Source organism: Mobula hypostoma, chromosome 2 (genome assembly GCF_963921235.1).
Source record: "Mobula hypostoma chromosome 2, sMobHyp1.1, whole genome shotgun sequence".
Taxonomy (NCBI): Eukaryota; Metazoa; Chordata; class Chondrichthyes; order Myliobatiformes; family Myliobatidae; genus Mobula; species Mobula hypostoma.
The window spans coordinates 85,571,581-85,591,458 of record NC_086098.1 but is presented as its reverse complement, the minus strand read 5'-3'; the positions used below and the strand labels follow the sequence as shown (position 1 = coordinate 85,591,458).

The window sequence follows — 19,878 nt, the reverse complement described above, 5'->3', positions numbered from 1 at the left end:
AAATATACCACTATTGTACCTACATCAACCACTTCCTCTGGCAGCTTATTCCATATACTCATTATATTTAAATAATTGTCCTTCAATTCCTTTTTAAATCTTTCCCTTCTCAACTCCCCTACCCTGCTGAACAGGCTGCTAACCATCCGCCTTATCTATGCCCTTTATGATTTTAAAAATCTCTATAATGTCACCTTCTAGTTCTTATAACAACATAACATACTAATTGAAACAATGTTTTCTTGTTTCCAGACTGAAGAAAAGCTACAGGCAGTGACAGACTATCTCAGAAAGACCTATTTCTACTGTATTTGGTGTGCAATTTCCTACGAAGGTAAAAAAAAATTATATAAATCTGTTAGCTGCCATCAGAAAGTTTATAGATGAATGCATGATTGTTTTCATACTGAATTAACAGTTTGTGTCACCTTTAATTGATGATTTAAGAATGGTAACAAAAATGTCACAATCAGCCCAGTACCACCTCAGACATTATCCAATGGTACTTTGAATGTATCCCAGATAATTTAACAAATACTCGGAAGTAATTCATCCTGTTTTGGGAGAATTCTTTGTGACCAATATTTAAAATGTACTTTAAAAAAGATACTGGTGACTTTCACAGCCTTGTGCTGTCCTTAAGTAGTTTATTTGGTTTTTGAAGATGGTTTATAGAACCCAAAGTGTAGATAACCAAAGGCTAACCCACCAGTTGGAGGCAAGTGGTACAGGAAGCCACATTCTGGGGAATGCAGCGAGAGCGGTGAACTGTCAGGCAAATGTTGTCAATAAGCTTTTTGATCAGGATCTGTTAATAGAAGCCTAGAAGTTTACAACACAAAAGGCACATAATTGAGAGAAACTCAATTACTCAGAAACTTAGAATGTGGAACTTGCTAGTATGAAGAATAGTTGAGAAAAGCAGCATGGATCTATTTAAAGAGGTTCGAGATAAACATACAAGAAAGATTGTTGTTAGTGTTATATGAACAGGGATATGAGGAGACTTTTGTACAGAATAAGCAGTGTTACAGTTGCACTTTACATTGTATGTGACTTTCAGCTTCCATTTGCCCAAGACTTGCTCAGCAAGTTGAGGGGATACTAAGCTTTGCCAAATATACCTGCCTAGAAGATCAAACATGTTCTGAATGTTAGAGTAATTTTACATGTACACTGGTGACTCACTTGGTCCTGCAACCCAGCAATGCCTTTACAGGCAGTCTTACCACGCCAAACTGTGAGCAGTCTGCACTGCAAGCGTGGGAGGTAGGGATTTATGCCGCAACACACACAAAATACTGGAGGAACTCAGCAAGCCGGGCAGCATCTATGGAGGGGTTGTTTATTTCCCTCCATAGGTGTTGCCTGACTTGCTGGGTTCCTCCAGCATTTTGTGTGTGTTGGTCAAGATTTCTGGCATCTGCAGAATCAGTTTCACCCCGGTGTGCACAACATTGGTTTCAGTAATGCACAATTTTAAAACGTGGAACATAGACCACTATAGCACGGTACAGGTCCTTTGGTTTACAATGTTTTGCCAATCCTTTAACCTACTATGAGGTCAATCTCTCCCTTCGTTCCCACATACTGTATCGCTCCATTTTTCTATTGCCCATGTGCTTATTTTAGAGTTTCTTAAATGTCCCCAATGTATCTGCCTCTACCACCACCCCTGGCAGTGTGTTCTTTGCACCCACCACTGTCTGTGTAAGAAAAAAAAGTTTTCCTCTGACATCCTTCCTATACTTCCCTTCAATCACCTTAAAATTAATAAATGTTTTCAAGAACTCTGGTGAGGCCACATCTGAAGTATTGCATACAGTTCTGGTTGCCCCACTATAGGAAGGATGTTGATGCTTTGTAGAGGGCGCAGAAGAGGTTTACCAGGATGCTGCCTAGTTTAGAGGGCATGTGCTATCATAAGGGGCTGGATAAACTTTGGTTGTTTTCTCCAGAGACTGAGGGGAGATCTGATAGAGGTTTACAAGATTATGAGAGGAATAGATAGAGTGGACAGAGAGTATCTGTTTCCCAGTGTTGAAATATGGAATACCAGAGGGCATATATTGAAGGTGAGAGGGGGTAGGTTCGAGGGGGATGTGAGAGATAAGTTTCTATTCAGAGAGTCATGGATGACTAGACTGTGCTGCCTGGTGTGGTGGTAGAGGCAAATACATCAGAGGCTTATAAGAGACACTTGGATAGGCACATGGATGTAAAAAAAATGGAGGGATATGGACATAGTGTAGATAGGAGGGATTAGTGTTTGTGTGTTTTTGATTACTTTTTGCTTGGTTTGGCGTATCATTGTGGGCCAAATGGCCTGTTCCTGTGCTGTACTCTTCTACGTTCTATCTCCTTTTACACTGATTCCATTGCAGAACAATTTCCCAGAAACACATCCTGAATGCCAGGCATAGTACCGGAATATTTCATCCTGTGTGTTATGACTGGATATTAGAGGCTAATTAGAAGATTGCTCTGCTTAAACACCTTCATTTCAGATGGTTAAATAAATAGTAGGATTTCAAAGGGGAGAGCCTTTCTCCACCTTCTGTCAAATACATAATGTAACATGTTTCTGCATTGCAATCAAAACAACTTCATTGACTGCAAAGCGCTCTTGGGACTTCCGGTAGCGCTCATGGAGTGAAGTTGCGTTCTTGACTCGCTCCATTACCTCTGAGTTTTTCTTCTTATGATCAGCTATATTTTAATTAACCATTAATTAAAGCATCAACTTTTACAATACTTTGAAATAAATTGGGCTCTCCGATAATTGGATGCGTTTAAGGTCTGCTATGTCTAAGAATGGAAAAAACGGGAAGGATGGCAAACCTCCGGTTAGACCGAAAGGTACTGATTTCCCTCCGACTGAACCACCGGTGTCTTTGAAAGCTATATCGGAGCTAATTCAAAGGGAAATTTCAACCTCTGTTACGGAGCTGATTCGTGCGGAAATTTCAATTAGTTTCCAGAAAGTTGCCGATTCAATCGAGAAGATACAGATATCTATTACGGAACATCGGTCGGCTATATCTGATCTTCAAAAATCCACGCAACAAAGTGAGCTCAAGATGGAGAAAATCGAAGAAACAATTAATGTAATGAAGAAGAAACTCGACTTTCTGACCTTTAAAAACTCTGACTTAGAATCTAGAATGCGACGGCAGAATCTTCGAATGATTGGGGTGTGTGAAGCTGTTGAATCCGATAACCCTATGAAGTATTTTTCTCAACTTTTAAAAGATGCATTTCCTACTGTATTTCCTGACCAACCACCGTTATTGGATCGTGTTCACAGAGTTCCATCATACTCGCCTAGGTCAGATAAACCTAGACATGTCATTTTACGTTTTCATTACTTTCAAGACAAGGAGAAACTGTTTCGATTCATTTGATCTAAAGGTTTCATTGATTTTTTGGATCTTAAGTTCTGATTCGTGGAGGATTTCAGTAAACCAATCCGAGATCAACGGGTTCGTTGCAGATCTGTGATGTCGGAACTCGACAAGATGGATTTAAAACCAGCGCTGCTTTACCCTGCACGTTTAAGGATTCGTACGCTGGATGGAGCCCTCCGTTTTTTTGAATCTCCATCAGATGCCCAGAGTTATCTGGATCAATTTTCACCTTCAACATCTTAATCGTAATATTTTAACTATCTCCGTTGATCGGAGGCTGCGAAATTGTCGGTCTTAATTTTTTTTTGCCCTATTTGGGCAGAAAAGTTTATTTTTGATTACTTAATATGGTTGCTAAACTTTCTTTTTAACTGCGTCATTTCTTTCTTTTTCCCAGGGGATTCTGGGTGGTTACTTCCTCATCGTCATTTTACGTATTTCCTTTGTGGCCTTAAATTTTGTAGTTTTTTAAAAAATTTATTTTGTTTTGTAGGTTTTTATAACTAGTTTATGTTAATAATCTCATTTTTTTTTGTTGTTTCGTTTACTCATGGGTCTGGGGTTTATTGCGGTTTTTTAAAATATTTTCTGGCTTTTATTCTGTTATGTGTTTATTTTAATTGAGTTATCTTTTTTTATTCTTTTACTGTTTTATAATCAGCTGATCTTTTTTATATTTACACTTTTTTTTAAGGGAGCGTATACCGGAAGTCATGGGGGTAGTTTTAGTGCTTGCTTCTTTCGGGCTGGTCTGCGTTAGATTTAGCCTTGGGGTCATGGGGTGGGGGTGGTGGGAGGGGTTTCACGTTTTAGTTTCTTTCTTCTTGGGCTATATACATTATTGAAGTATTGGTTGCGTTCTTTTTCCCGGTATCTCTTGTATGTTCTGTTCCCTTTCCGGGTTCGTGGGTCGAGCCTATCGTCAATCCTCCTTGTTGCGGGTTGACTTTAGGGTTTATGGAGTCTATTATTAATTTTGTCTCCTGGAATACTAATGGTCTTAATCATCCTATTAAAAGGAAAAAAGTTTTTAAAGTGTTCCGGAGACTTAAAGCACAAATTTTATTTTTACAAGAGACCCATGTGCGGAGGGGGGGACAGACTACGTTTTTTTAAATTCTGGAAGGGACAACAGTTTCATTTGAACTCCAATGCTAAGATTTGAAGCGTCTCTATTTTTATAGACCTCTCAGTTACTTTTATACAACATGATATTATTTCTGATCCGAATGGTAGATTTCTATTGGTTAGTGGTCTACTATTTAATAAAAAGGTAGTTTTGGTTAATGTTTATTTTCCTAATATGGACTGTCCGGAATTTTATAAATCATTATTCAATCAGTTCCCGAATTTGAATGAGTTTTCATTGATCTGGGGCGGAGATCTTAATACTTGTTTATCTCCAGCTTTGGACCGTTCGGCTCCTCTACGGATCTTACCTAATAAATCTGCAACTTTGATTAATTCATTCCTTTCTGATTCTGGGTCGACGGACATTTGGCGTTTTTTGCATCCTCAGGAAAAAGATTTTTCTTTTTTTTCACATGTTCATCATTCCTATTCAAGAATTGATTATTTCTTTATTGATTCTCGTCTTATTTCCTCAGTGATTAAATGTGATTATGACTCTATAACCATTTCGGATCATGCTCCACTTAAACTTTCTATTAAAATTCTGGCCAATATATTAAATAATAGGCAATGGCGTTTTAATTCGCTGTTGCTTCAGGACTCGGACTTTGTTAATTTTATGAATGAACAGATTGATCTTTTTTTTACAATTAACTATACAGAGGATATTTCTGTCAACATTCTTTGGGATACTTTTAAAGCTTATATTCGTGGTCAGATTATCTCGTATTCTGCTGCTTTGAGGAAGAAGCTGAAGCAGGAGGAGTTGGTAATTGTGGACAAGATTAAGGAAATTGATAAGAAATATGTTATAGCTCCTTCTGAGGAGTTATATAAACAAAGAACTGAACTTCAAATGGAACACAGTTTATTACTCTCGTCCTCAATTGTAGACCAATTAAAGAAAACAAGAAGTGAATTTTATGTACACAGTGACAAAATTGGCAAACTGTTGGCTAATCAACTGAAGTCTAATTATGCTAAATCTCAAATTAATCAGATTTATAACCAAAATGATCGACTGATACTTGATCATGTGGGGATTAATCAAACCTTCTGTGATTTTTACTCTTCCTTATATCAATCAGAGTCTCCTCGAGATTCTAAATATATGAATGATTTTTTAGATAATTTAGACTTCCCTGAGGTTTCACAGGATATGTCTTCTATGTTAGATACTCCCATTACCATGGATGAGATTAAGAATGTTATTTTCTCTATGAATTTGGGGAAAGCTCCTGGCCCTGATGGGTTTACCGTAGAATTTTATAAATGTTTTGCTCCTTCATTAATCCCTTGGCTCTGTAGGGTTTTTGAGGCTTCATTAAAACTTGGTAAACTTCCTGAATCTTTCAATAGAGCGTCAATTTCTCTAATATTAAAGAAGGATAAAGATCCTGCTCAATGTGCATCTTATAGGCCAATATCTTTATTAAATGTTGATTCTAAAGTTTTTTCTAAGTTATTAGCAAATAGATTAGAAAAAGTACTTCCTTCTATTATTTCGGAAGACCAAACGGGTTTTATTAAAGGTCGTTACTCTTTTTATAATATTCGCACACTGTTAAATATTGTTTATACTCCCTCACAAAATGTTTCTGAGTGTGTTAGCTCTTTAGATGCTGAGAAAGCTTTTGATAGAGTAGAATGGCCTTATTTATTTAAGGTGCTTGAAATATTTAATTTTAGCTCAAAATTTATATCCTGGATTAAACTGTTATATCATTCTCCTGTGGCCTCAGTCCGTACTAACTTTTTAAGTTCACCTTTTTTCCCTCTTTTTCGAGGTACTCGACAAGGTTGTCCTCTTAGTCCCTTATTATTTGATATTGCATTAGAACCTCTTGCAATTGCCATTCGAGAATCTCCAAATATTACTGGGATAACTCGGGGCTTAAAGTCCCATAAAATATCACTCTATGCTGATGATTTACTTTTATATATTTCTAATCCTCAAAAATTCATCCCGGCTGTTCTAGAGCTATTAGCACAATTTGGTCTTTTTTCAGGTTATAAATTAAATCTTAGTAAGAGTGAACTCTTTCCGATTAATAAACAACTTCCCTTATATTATAAATTTCCATTTAAATTGATTAATAATTATTTTTCATATCTTGGGATTAAAATTACTTGTAAATACAAAGATTTATTTAAGACTAACTTTTTACCATTAATAGACCATATTATTCAACTTTCATCTAAATGGTTTCCTTTATATTTAACTTTGATTGGTCGTATTAATGCAGTTAAGATGTTTTTTTGGCCAAAATTTTTATATATATTTCAGGCATTACCAATCTTTGTTCCAAAATCTTTTTTTGACAAAGTTGACTCTAAAATTTCTTCATTTATTTGGCAGAATAAAAACCCGAGACTGGGTAAAATACATTTACAGAAAGCTAAGAGAGATGGAGGTTTAGCATTACCTAACTTTAGATTTTATTATTGGCAATTAATAGTCGACATGTGAAATTCTGGTTACTATCCATTCCTAAGTGGGTTGCATTGGAATTACAATCTGTTCAGGGTTTTACACTTGGCTCTATTTTAGGTTCCTCTCTTCCTTTTGATTTGAAACGCCTTAAACAGGTGTCTAATCCGATAGTTAAATATACCTTACGTATTTGGTTTCAATTCAGAAAATTTTTTGATCTTAATCAATTTGGGTTAGCGATTCCTATTTTAGGTAACATATTTTTTCCTCCCCCTTTTACGGATCGTGCTTTTCAAATTTGGAAGACTAAGGGTATTTCACGGTTTTTGGATTTATTTTTAGATGGTTCCCTTATGTCTTTTGAACAATTATCTAATAAATATAACTTATCAAGAATACATTTTTTTAGATATCTACAAGTTAGAAATTTCCTAAGTACTATACTTTCTTCCTTTCCAATGCTTCCTCCTACATACATTTTAGATACTATAATTAACCTTAATCCATGTCAGAAAAGTGCATCGGCTATGATTTATAATATTATTATGAAACTTAGGAAAGCTCCATTTGATAAGATTAGGGTAGATTGGGAACAGGAATTGGGGTTTACCATTTCCGTGGATGACTGGGGGCATATTTTACAATTAGTCAATACTTCCTCTATCTGTGCTAAACATTCCCTAATTCAATTTAAAGTTGTTCATAGAGCACATATGTCCAAAGATAAGTTAGCGCGCTTTTATTCTCATATTAATCCTTTTTGTGATAGATGTCTGGGGCAGATAGCCTCTTTAACTCATATGTTTTGGTCTTGCCCTACTTTGGAAACTTTTTGGAGAGACATTTTTAATATTATCTCCAAGGTATTGAATATAGATATCTCTCCTCACCCTATTACTGCTATCTTTGGACTACCTAAAATTTCCAGTAATCTTTCCCCTTCAGCCCATAGAATGATTGCATTTCTTACTTTAATGGCGAAAAGATGTATCTTACAACATTGGAAAGAGCTTAATGCTCCAACTACCTTTTTTTGGTTTTCTCAGATGATATTATGCTTGAATTTGGAGAAAATTAGAAGCAATCTTTATGACTCCTCATTTAAATTTGAACAGACTTGGAGATCTTTTATTCAATATTTTCATTTGATGTAATATATACCCTTGGTGTTTTTTTTACTGTTTTTAATGGAGGTCGGGATTGAGGACGTGATTTTAAGTTTAACTCTGTTTGGTTTCAAGTTAGCCCATTGCTTTGCTTTGCTTTTAGTTAGTTGCACGGTGGGGTTTTTTTGGGGTTTTTTTTTTTCCTTTTCTCTATTGATATATATATAAAAATTAGTATACTATTATGTTACCTTGGTATGTTATGTTTAAATTGCATTGTAGTATTTTTTTTTGTATTAATATCTTCTGTAATTTTATTATATTCTAACAGTGTATTAGTGTCTATATGGCTTACCTTTTTGTATACTTATTCAATAAAAAGATTTAAAGACTGCAAAGCGCTCTTTAGATTGTGAAGATCCTGTAGAAATAGATACCCCTTTTTTCTTGTTCTGATAAATGATGTTCTTGATTTTGAATTCCAGATGAGGAGGACCTGTGCAATAACTGCCCTGGAAATTGTGCTGCTGACCACTGCTGACTGCAGCTCAGAATGCTAATGGTAGGACTTGCACGCTGTACCGAAGCTGGAATGAAGCAATTTCTGAATGCAACCTCACAAAGCACACAGGTCATTACAGCTCTGAGGATTAGTGCATTTGGAGCCAATTCTACCTTCCGCTTTAAAAGAAAGTTGCTGAAAGATAAACTGTGCTAATTCCGCTGAAACTCAGCTGTCTCCCACTTTCCCAAGTTTCATGACCAGCGGGCAACTGTACCTATTTCTTTCCTTTTTAAATATTTTAATGTGTTTATTGATCCACAGCAGGTAGTGTGATTTGCTTGTGGATGATTCACAGTGAGAGGTTTGGATGTAGTAATTATAACATTCATCAAACTTAACCTGAAAGTCATTCGGAGACAGATTGTGAGTAATTAATTTCAAATTCCTGATCAGCAAACTGTGTTTATCTTCATTATTAAAAAGTAACACTCAGTGAGTATTAGACATGATCTGGATATGAGATTGATGTTGTAATATGTGTTCATTTGTATTTTTACTCCAGTGCAGGTTTTGAGGCCGTGTATTCCCTACTGTTATTTTGCCATAAAATGTGTTTATTTAAGTTTTATGAATAAATGCTTTTTTTTCCTTCTCATCTTTTCAATCCTTTTCCTGAAACTGAATAATAATGATGTAATGATTTTTGTTTTTCCTTTTTACAACAAATAATCCAAAAAATAACATAATGACTATAAAGCACTAAAGTTGTGAAAGGTACAATGGAAATACTGTATAAGATTGTTATTTCTTTTTATTCTACTATCAAAATTCAAAGTCAAAGTAAATTTATTATCAAAGTATGTATATGTCACAATAAACTATCTTGAGGTTCATTCCTTGCTGGGATTTACAGGAAAATAAAGAAATTCAGTAGAATTTATGAAAAACTATACATAAACGAAGACTGACAAAAACAATATGCAAAAGACGACAAATTATGCAATTTAAAAAAAAACACTGAGAACATGAGTTGTAGAGTCCTTGAAAGTGAGTAAGTGAGTCTGTAGGTTGTAGAATCATTTCAGGGTTGAGTTGGGTGAAGTTATCCATGCTGGTTCAAACGGCTGATGGTTGCAGGGCAACAACTGCTCCCAAACCTTGTGGTATGGGATCCAAGAGTCCTGTATATCCTGTCCGATGGTAGCAGTGAGGAGGGAGCCCAGACGGTGGTAATTCTCATTAACCTGCCAGAGATATTGTCGTGTTTTAAAAATGGTTTCTGAATTAAACAAAACCTTCCTTGGTAAGCAAGGGGCTGAAAGATGAAACTGTGGAGTTGTGGTTACAACTAAATCACCCATGATCTTGCTGAATGGCACAACAGACTGAAGAGTCTGAGGGATTTGCTCATGGTTCTGATTTGTGTCTTCCTCAGTTCAGAGTGTACGGTTGAGAATGGGCCGTGCTGTAAGAGGTGCCACCTTTTGAATGAAACAATAAACCAAAGTGGACATAAAAGAGCCCGTGGAAGTTATTTCAAGGAGCAATGGAATTTTCCTTTGTGTCCTAACCAAAATATGTCCCTTAATCAACATTGTTATAATAGATTATCTGGTTATTTTTACATTGCTGTTGTTGGGTCTTGCTGCCTGACAGTTGGCTGCCATTTTTCCTACATTACTGAAGCAAATACATTTCAGAAGTGCTTGATTGGTTTGCTGAACACTTTTGGACATCTTCAGGTCTCAAGTCTGTTTTTGTTTCTTAGTGTTGAAGAATTGATGCCTTGCAGAGTACAAATGATTCAGGTTAGAAAAGTAAGTGGTTTATTTATTTAGAGAGACAGCATAGTAACAGGCCCTTCTGGCTCAACGAGCCCACGTTGCACAATTACACTCATATAACCAATTAACCCAGTAACCCGTATGTCTTTGGAATGTGGGAGGAAACCGGAGCACCCAGAGGAAACCAATGAAGTTATGGGAAAACATAGAAACTCCTTTCAGATAGCGGTGGAATTGAGCCCAGGTCACTGGTGCTGTAATAGCATTAAACAGTTGTTCTCCTGATACGTGCTCAATAGATCTGAGACATTGATCTTACTGATTTTTTTGGCAAGATACAAAAACTTGCTATTAATTTGGGGGAATTTAATCACAGGATGAATGTGCAGTCTTTTGCTCAGAGCTAAGGAGTCAAGAACCAGAGGGCACGGGTTTAAGGTAAAAGAGATATTTAATAGGAATCTAAGGGACAACTTTTGGAATCTTAATTAGCATGGATCAGATGGGTCGAACAGTCTGTTTCCATGCAGTATGACTGTGAGTTAATGGCTGGGCCTAGTTTGAACATACTTATTTATGGCTTGTTTAACTTGATGACTCAGTAGGTTCCTTCACTGAGCAGCTCGAGCCTACAAACTGGCCATGTTCATGACCTAACGGTTTAGGAATGTTGTGCAGTGCTGCCTTCAGAGTTTGCAAAGTAATTGGCAGAATTCCTCCAGTAGAATGCATCCCAAACTTCAATTTTATATGGGATAATTTTCCTTTATTATCCAATTATTACACTGACTGTAACTGCCAACATACAAAAACATAGCCTCAATCAAAGGCCCTTCTTGCCTGCACTGATATTCCAGATCTCACCTCCATCTACTACCAACGAGTTAATTGTTCACTATAGGAGGGGGAAACCAGAGGCCCACAAGCCAGTCCTCAAATTAAATGTTATTATCAGAGTACATATATGTCACCATATACAACCCTGAGATTCATTTTCCTGCGGGCATACTCAACAAATCTATAGAATAGTAACCATAACAGGATCAATGAAAGATCAAGCAGAGAGCAGAAAACAACAAACTGCAAATGCATCGCAAATAAATAGCAATAAATGACGAGCATGAAATAACAAGATTAAAGTGAGATCATTGGTTGGGGAAACATCTCAATGGATGGATGGGCAAGTGGATGTAGTTACCCTCTTCTGTTCAAGAGCCTGATGGTTGGAGAGTACTATTTGTCCTTGAACCTTGTGATGCAGGTCCTGAGGCTTGTGTATCCTCTACCCAATGGCAGCTGCGAGAAAAGAGTATGGCCTGGGTGCTGAGGATCTCTGATGATGGATGCTCATACAAGTGCATTTCATGTAGATGTGCTCAATGGTTGAGAGGGCTTTACCTGTTATGAACTGAGCCAAATCTACTTTTTGTAGGATTTTCCGTTCAAAGACATTAGTGTTTCCATACCAGGCTGTGACGCAGCCAGTCAATGCGCTCTCCACTGCACATCAATAGAAGTTTGTCAAAGTTTTTGATGTTGTGTCGAATCTCCACAGACCTCATTAGACCAATGGAGGTGAAGAGGGTAAGTAACTTCAAATTCCTTGGTGTTTTCATTTCAGAGAATCTGTCCTGCGACCAGCTCGTAAGTACAATTACAAAGAAGGTGCAGCAGCACCTCTACTTTCTTAGAAGATTGCACAGATTCAATATGTCATCTAAGACTTTGACAAACTTTTAGAGGTGCAGAGTGGAGACTGGTTGCATTACTGTCTGGTATAGGAATACCAATACTGAAAAATGGAAAAGCCTACAAAAAGTAGTGGCTACAGCCCATCACATGAATAACCCTCCCCACCATTGAGCTCATCTACAAGGAGCTCTGCCACAAGAAAGCAGCATCCATCATCAAGGGCCCCCACCATGCTCTCTTCTCACTGCTGCCATCAGGAAGGAGGTACAGGAGCCAGTGTGGATAACTTCACTCACCACAACCTATTGACTTACTTTCAGAGACTCTCCAACTCATTCTCAGTATTATTTAGTTTATTTGTATTTGCATAGTTTGTCTTTTGTCATTGTTTGTCAGCCTTTGTAGTTTTTCATCGATTGTATAGTATTTCTTTGTTCTGCTGTGAATATCTGCAAGAAAATGAAGCTCAGGTTAGTATATGGTGACATACTTTGATAATAAATTTACTTTGAACTTTGATATTCAAACGTGGCTAGTCGAGATCTCAGTACTATCTGTCAACTTTATTTGCCATACATATTGACACGTATTCGGAATTTCCTGTGGTGTGTTGGCACAACATGCAACAAAATTAACATTCGATGATTATAAAGAGTAAAGAATTATATCAAATATAAAGTTAGAGGCTAATGTATGGATATGGATATACATAAACCTCAGCATGCATTTATAATGTAAACCGTTACAGTGCAGTGCGGTGATGTGAGATAATAAATAGCGGGGAGTGGGGCTAACTAAAATGGTTGATCAGAATAACTGCCTGGGGGCAGAAACTTTTAAGATGGGGTGGAAGTTTTGTTTCAATAGCCCTACAGCCAACAAAAACCCACTGGTCTCCATTCTGAAGGCCCAAACTGACTCCCAGCAAAGGGAGTCTTTTGGAGTTCAGAGTTCTTGAATTCCACAATTTGATATTACTTTATGGCATAGAGAAGGCCACTTGGCCCATTGAGTTAATGCGGCTCTCAAGGCAATGTCACCAATCCCATTTCTACATTTGTTTCCTTATAACTTAATTATTTCCAAATGCTGATTAATGTCCCGATTTTTCCCGGCCACCTGCAGCAATTTACAGTTGCCAGTTAAACTTTGCATTGCCTGGGATGTGGGAGGAAACCAGGGCACCTGGAAGAAAGCCACAAGGTCACAGGGAGAACATGCAAACTCCACATACGCAACTCAAGAGGTGGGGATAGTACCATAGTTGCTGGAGCTGCACTACTGTGGTACCATTTGTGAGAAGCCACGTTTTATGATGTTGCACCTAAACAGCCTCCTGGTTCAACGTTCACACTCCATTATTCAGGACTTCCTTTACCACCAATGAAATAGTTTTCCTCTTCCTTATTGAGTCCCTTCATTCTTTCAGAAGCAACAGCTAGATTATTCAGAGTCTTCTAAATAATCAGGAATACGAGTCTATCTTTTTAGCCCCACCATCATTCGGGTCTGTTTTCCTTTAAGTCCAGTCTATATTTCCCAAAGTGATGCCCATCCCTGAATGTGCTGCTACAGGAGGGCTCTGGTCAACTCCCTGGTTCCCCCCTGCCCCACCCCTGAACCCTCTTATATTCCTGGCCCAAGCTCATGGCATCTTTAATATTATTCTTATTTTATCTACCAGTACACTTGCTTTTTAGTCGAGAGGAAACCTGCATAGTTATCCCTTTATCCTCTCTGCACCAATCCAAACCTTACCACCAAACCTGTAGACAAAGGGGGTGCTGTTACTGTGTGGCACACTGACCTCTACCTTGCTGAGGCTAGGTGACAACTCTCAGACACCTCTTCTTCCCTACTCCTTGAAGAGGACCCCACTCTGGACCAGCAGAAAAACTGTCTCCAACACCATCACTGACCTCATCCACTCTAGAGAACTCCCAACCACTGCCGTCAAACTCATGGTTCCTTTGCCCCGCTCTGCTCACTTCTACCTCCTACCCAAGATCCACAAACCTGACTGTCTAGGTAGGTCCACTGTCTCTGTCTGCTCCTGCCCCACTGAACACGTGTCCTCATACCCTGACTCCATTGTATCCTCTTCCCACCTACGTCCACAACCCTTCTCATGCTCTCAATCTCCTCACTAACTCTCAGTTCCCTGGCCCTGACTCTCTCATTTGCACCATGGATGCCCAGTCCATGTACACTTCTATACTCTATCAAGAAGGCCTTGAAGCTCTTCTATTTTTTCTCAATAAAAGAACCAACCAGTTCCCCTCCACCACCACCCTTCTCTGTCAGGCAGAACTGGTCCTCGCCCTCAAACATTTCTCCTTGGCTCCTCCCACTTTCTCCAGACTCTAGGGGTAGCCTTGGGCCCCAGCTATGCCTGACTTTTCTTTGGCTACGTAGAACAGTCCCCCATAATGCTCCCCAACTCTTCCTCGCTACTTGATGACTGCATTGGCGCTGCTTTAACATCTGCTAGATGATGCTGAGGATGTTCTACCAGTCTGTGGTGGCCAGTGCAATCATGTTTGCTGTTGTGTGCTGGGGCAGCAGGCTGAGGGTAGCAGACACCAACAGGATCAACAAACTCATTCGTAAGGCCAGTGATGTTGTGGGGATGGAACTGGACTCTCTGACGGTGGTGTCTGAAAAGAGGATGCTGTCTTAAGTTGCATGCTATCTTGGTCAATGTCTCCCATCCACTATATAATGTACTGGTTGGGCACAGGAGTACATTCAGCCAGAGACTCATTCCACCGAGATGCAACACAGAGTGTCATAGGAAGTCATTCCTGCCTGTGGCCATCAAACTTTACAACTGCTCCCCTGGGGGTCAGACACCCTGAGCCAATAGGCTGGTCCTGGACTTATTTCATAATTTACTGGCATAATTTACATATTACTATTTAACTATTTATGGTTTTATTACTATTTATTATTTATGGTGCAACTGTAACGAAAACCAATTTGCCCCAGGATCAATAAAGTATGACTATGACTATGACTATGGCTTCACGCACCCATTCTAAGCTCTCTAATTATATTAACTTCCACCCTGCCCTTAAATTCACTTGGTCCATTTCTGACACCTCCCTCCACTTTCTGAATCTGTCTGTCTCCATCTCTAGAGACAAACTGTCGACTATCATCTTTTATAAACATACAGATTCCCACGGCTATCTTGACTATACCTATTCCCACCCTATCTCCTGTAAAAATGCTGTTCCCTTTTCTCAGTTCCTTCATCTCCACTGCATCTTCTCCCAGGATGAGCTTTCTAAGACGTCAGAGATGTCCGCCTCCTTTGAAGAAGGGAGTTTCCCTTCCTCCATCTTTGACCTTGATTTCACCTGCATCTCCTCCATTTCCCAGACATCTGCACTCACCCCATCTTCCCACCACTTTAGCAGTGAAAGAGTTCCTTTTGTCCTCACCTACCACCCCATCAACCTCCACATCCAACACATCAATCTCAGAAACTTCTGCCATCTCCAATGGGATCCTACCACTAAACATAACTTTATCTTCACCCATCCCCCTCCACTTTGTGCTCCCTCCGTGTTTCCCTTGTCCATTCATCCCTCCACACTAACCTGCCTCCCAGCACTTAACCCTACAAGCAGCCAAAGTGCCACACCTGCCCATTCACTTCCTCCCTCACCTCCATTTAGGGCCCCAAACAGTCCTTTTAGGTGAGGCACATTTCACCTACCAAGCTGTTGGGGCCATCATATCGTATCCAGTGCTCCAATGCGGCCTCCTCTACACTGGTGAGACCCTTCGTAAATTGGAGGACTGCTTCGTCGAGCATCTCTGCTCCATTCACCATAAGTGGAACTTCCTGGTGGTGCAACATTTTAATTCCGATTCCCATTCCCATTCCCATTCTGACATATCAACCCTCAGGATGGAGGAGCAACACCTTGTATTCTGTCTGGGTAACTTCAAACCTGATAGCATGAATAACTATTTCTTCTTCCAGTTAAAAAAAATAAATATTTTCCCTCCTCCTCCCATCTTCTATTTCCCACTCAGGCCTCCTACCTCTTCTTGCCTGCCTATCACCTTCCCCTGGTACCCCTCCTCCTTCCCACTCTCCTACAGTCCACTCTCTTCTCCTAGCAGATTCCTTCATCTTGAGCCTTTTCCTTTTCCCACCCACCTGGCTTCACATCACCTTCCAGCTCTCCTCCTTCCCCTCCCTCCACTTTTTTTCTTGGCATCTTTCCCTCTCCTTTCCAGTCCTGAAAAGGGGTCTTGACCCAATATGTCGACTGGTAGTTCGATTTCACATTTGCTGCCTGACCTGCCAAGTTCATTCAGTATTTTGTGTATGTTGCTTTGGATTTCTAGCATCTGCAGAATTTCTTGTGTTTATCGTTATCCCTTTAATTATATGACTCCTCCTGCCAAATATAAACTCAGTGACCACTTTATTAGGCACCTCCAGTACCTAATTGTGCATTCACAGTTACTTCTCTGCACACCGCTGTTGTTATTGATGTTAGCATTGCCTTCCTACCAGTCTGGCCTTTGTCCTCTGACCTCTCGCAGTAACGACGTTTTTTGCCTACAGAACTGCCACTCACTTGATGTTTTGTTTTTCACACCATTCCCTGAAAACTCTAGAGACTATTATGCATGAAGTTCCCAGGAGATCAGCAGCTTCTGAGATACTCAAACCACCCCACTGAAATCAACAGAAATTCCACGATAAAAGTCACTTAGATCACATTTCTTCCCCATTATGATGTTTGATTTGAACAACAACTGAACCTTGTGACCTTGTCTGCATGGTTTTATGCATTGAGCTGCTGCCACATGATCGGCCAGAGGGTGGTGAATCTGTGAAATTCACTGCCACAGACGGCTATGAAGGCCAAGTTATTGGCTGTATTTAAGGTAGAGGTGGATGGTTCTTGATTAGTTAAGGCGTCAAAGGTTATGTGGAGAAGGCAGGAGAATAGGGTTGAGAGGGATAATAAATCAGACATGGTTGAATGGTGAGGCAGACTCAATGGGTCAAATGGCCTAATGCTATACGTATCTTATGGTTTTATTTAGTTTCAGGAAAATTCTATCAGTGGAAAACTTCAAGCAAATGAAAGTGTCCTTTTAAGAGAAATTTAGGCAGGGAACAAATGCACAGTAAACTGTTCAAATCACAGTTGTGATTTTGTAAAAATGGCAGTTTGCCTCTTAGTTGAATCACATGAAGTTGCTATTCTTATTGATAGTAACTACACTAGTCATTAAATAATTTGGCCTTTTTAGTCTAACTACCTTTAACAGTGTAAGAAGACTAGATCATTCATTGCTTCCAGCAACCATCCCATGGACTCTACGGATCAGTGCAGTATCACCTGTCCATTCTGCACCATTTCCTTCGGAAAATACATCGACCTGAGAACAAGCAACATGCCATCCATGAACATCTAGAGATCATTTTGGCCTTGAAATGATTGAGCAGCTGAACAAACTTCCCTGCCTGGCTACATTTTCCACAATCTGCCACACACTACCTACAGTGGTGATGTAACCCTTTTCTCTAAATTATGTCTTACTTCTCTGCAGACCTCATGGATTTTAAAATTATAACCGACAGAGACAGGGTAGGCAGTCAGAATCTTTTCCCCAGGCAGGAGGCAAAGAGTGGGAATAAAGGGAGCCTCCCGATTGGATGCCAGTGATTAGCAGTGTTACACAGGGGTCTGTGTTGGGACTGATTCTTTTTACATTAGATGTCAATGATTTGGATGATGGAATTGATGGCTTTGTTGCAAAGTTTGCAGATGGTATGAAAGTAGGCGGAGGGGCAGGTAGTTTTGAGGCAGTAGAGAGGCTGCAGAAGGACTTAGACAGATTAGGAGAATGGACAAAGAAATGGCAGGTTGAGTAGAGTGTTGGGAAGTGTATGGTCATGCACTTTGGTGGAAGAAATGAAAGGGTTGACTATTTTCTAAATGGGAAGAAAATACAAAAAAACTAAGGCACAAGGGGACTTGAGAGTCCTGTGCAGGATTCCCTAAAGGTTAATTTGCAGATTGAGTCTATGGTGAGCAAGGCAAATGTGATGTTAGCATTCATTTCAAGAGGACTAGAATATAAAAGCATGGATGTAATGTTGAGATTTTATAAAGCACTGGTGAGGCCTCACTTGGAGTATTGTGAGCAGGTTTGAGCACCTTATCTTAGAAAGGATGTGCTGAAACTGGAGAGGGTTCAAAGGAGGTTCACGAAAATGATTTCAAAATTGTATGGCTTGTCATATGAAGAGTGTTTGATGGTTCTGGGCCTGTATTCACTATAATTTAGAAGAAAATGGTAAGACTCTTAGCAGTGTGCAGGATCTGAGAGATCTTGGGGTCTGTGTCGATAGGACACTTAAAGCTGCTGCACAGGTTGGCAGTGTTGTTAAGAAGGCATATGCAGTGTTGGCATTCATTAACCGTGGGATTGAGTTCAAGAGCCGTGAGGTAATGTTACAGCTATATGAGACCTTGGTCAGACCCCTCTTGGGAGTACTGTGTTCAGTTCTGGTCACCTCGCTACAGGAAGGATGTGTATATAATAGAGAGAGTGCAGAGGAGATTTATAGGAATGTTACCTGGACTGGAGGGCATATCTTATGAGAATAGGTTGAGTCTTGGCCTTTTCTCCTTGGAGTGGCGAACGATGAGAGGTTACCTGATAGAGGAGTATAAGATGATGAGGGGCATTGATCGTGGGGATTTTCCCAGGGCTGAAATGGCTAACACGAAGGGGCGTAGTTTTAAGGTGCGTGGAAATTGGTACTGAGGGGATGTCAGGGATAAGTTTTTCACACAGAGAGTGATGGGCATGCGGAATGCACTGCCAGTGATAGTGGTGAAAGTGGATACATTAGGGTTTTTTAAGAGCCTCTTAGATAGGTACATGAAGCTTACAAAAATAGAGGGCTATGTGCTAGGGAAATTCTAGGCAGTCTCTAGAGTAGGTTGCATGTTCAGCGTAACATTGCGGGTCGAAGGGCCTGTAAAGTGCTGTAAATTTCTATGTTCTATGTCTATCAACTGTTTACTCTTCCACAGACGCTGCCTAGCATGCTGAGTTTCTCCAGCATCTTGTGTGTGTTTGCTCGTCTTGTTTCTCTCCGCTTTAAGTCTCGCCTTACAGAGCAATACACACAAGATGCTGGAGGAACTCAGCCAATCACACAGCACCTATGGAGTGAAATAAACAGTAGATGTTTTGGGCCAAGAGCCCTCATCAGCACTGCAAAGGAAGTGGGCAGACAAGAAGATGGAGTGAGGAGGAGTGCAGTCTGGCAGGTGACAGGAGAGAGGGTGGGCAGGGTGATAAGTGAGTCGCTGGGAGGTGATAAATGAAAGAGGTAAAGGGCTGAATTAGGGCAAATCTGATGAGAGGAGAGGGCCATGGTAGAAAGGGGAGTAAGGGCACTCCTTTTTGTCCACTATGCACTGTTAACACTTAAAATCGCACTTTATAAGGTCGCAAATACGTGTTGGCATTTATACACATCTTATTTCATATCTGTATTTTAGCCTCTAACTTATTATTTTATACTGTTCTTTATAATTGTTGTATATTGTTTTTTGTTGCACGTCGCGCCAACACACCGCAGCAAATTCCTAAAACATGTATACGGCAAGTAAAGTTGATCCTTGATTACCAATACGAATCTGGAAGGGCGGAATTCACGGGTGAACGCGAGATCCAGTTCCGTTCCACCACGGAGGAGTTGAGGTGATTGATTGGGGATGCACTCGCTTACGCCCTCGCCTTGCGGTGACACCCGCTGCCCACT

General features: G+C 39.7%; 1 protein-coding gene and 1 long non-coding RNA gene across 6 annotated transcripts in view; one reads left to right on the top strand and one right to left on the bottom strand.

The window, feature by feature from the left end:
* The window catches only part of gpatch11 (G patch domain containing 11), a 24,476-nt gene extending 15,277 nt beyond the window's left edge, over window positions 1–9,199 (top strand). Inside the window, exons 7-8 of one of the 2 annotated variants that reach the window (XM_063039770.1) lie at window positions 253–334; window positions 8,564–9,199. In XM_063039770.1, the coding sequence (XP_062895840.1) occupies window positions 253–334; window positions 8,564–8,619 (138 nt within the window). In that variant the 3' untranslated portion in view covers window positions 8,620–9,199. The remainder of the gene's footprint in view (window positions 1–252; window positions 335–8,563) is intronic. The other variant, XM_063039775.1, reaches the window with a different exon arrangement.
* LOC134341846 (uncharacterized) lies at window positions 9,117–19,878 on the bottom strand. Of its 4 annotated transcripts, XR_010016884.1 has the most exons (4): window positions 19,744–19,878; window positions 17,355–17,474; window positions 12,374–12,508; window positions 9,117–9,827 (listed from the first exon to the last, which is right to left on the bottom strand). It is a non-coding gene; the product is annotated as an uncharacterized LOC134341846 (long non-coding RNA). The 4 variants fall into 4 exon arrangements; XR_010016878.1 differs by having other exon boundaries at window positions 9,117–12,508; XR_010016880.1 differs by lacking the exon at window positions 17,355–17,474 and adding an exon at window positions 18,679–18,758 and having other exon boundaries at window positions 9,117–12,508; window positions 19,744–19,851.